The 791-nt window shown below is 38.3% G+C and overlaps 1 protein-coding gene across 1 annotated transcript in view; it reads left to right on the plus strand.

Annotated features, from left to right (window-relative positions):
• Positions 1 to 791, plus strand: part of LOC119592143 — a gene marked incomplete in the record, with an annotated part of 95,275 nt that overhangs the window by 78,640 nt on the left and 15,844 nt on the right. Inside the window, 1 exon segment of the mRNA XM_037940961.1 lies at positions 524 to 601. Within this exon segment, the coding sequence (XP_037796889.1) occupies positions 524 to 601 (78 nt within the window).

The raw sequence follows: 791 nt of genomic DNA on the forward strand, positions 1-791 counted from the left end.
GTAATATCTTTTTGATAATTTAAATAAAACTCAAAGTAGATCACATTTCCAAAATGAGCATTTTTTGTATGGTATTTAAAATTCTAGGAAAATATGTATGAATATAAATTTCTGAGATCAGAGGGAAAGATGTCGGATACACTTTGTTTTATGTGTTAAAGCAGTTGTTACGCTAAAACAAAAGAGGAACATCTGTTCACATACACTCAGATGTACTAACTGGCAGAACCTACAAGCACATGCACATGCACAGATCTACATCCATACCAAACCCTACAGTACATCTACACCTCAGTCTGGACCAAAGGATGGATAAGGATAATCAGAAATTCCAGGAGGGAGCCACACAATTTTTCTTTCCACAATGCAAAGCAAGGAATGTGAGAAGAGAATACTTTATTAAAGGCCAGAAGTGCAAGGATTGTAGAGAAAAAAATTTAAAGCAAGCAAGCAAGTTCATTAGTAATTTCCCCCTTGCCAGTACCATTTTAATGATTTCTCTCCACGGTTCCCTCTTCGTCAGGCCAGCGTTCTATTGAAGCAGAAAAAACCTGGCTTCAGTATGAGTCGGAGCGCTGGGGCCTCAAGTTCAACCTTGAAGGTAGCCAAAAAAAATTAGTGAGCTAATCACGCCGTAGCTGTTTGTTGTATCAATCTGCTGTTGTGAGATGTGAAAGGGCTTTGTATGTACTACCGCTTATTACACTTGCCTTCCACAGTTTGATCTTTGTGAAGACAGTTCTCAAGCTAAAAGAATTAAAGCTCTGTAAAAGTAGCTGTTAGCCAGTCTG

This window comes from Penaeus monodon, chromosome 29, assembly GCF_015228065.2.
Source record: "Penaeus monodon isolate SGIC_2016 chromosome 29, NSTDA_Pmon_1, whole genome shotgun sequence".
Lineage (NCBI taxonomy): Eukaryota > Metazoa > Arthropoda > Malacostraca > Decapoda > Penaeidae > Penaeus > Penaeus monodon.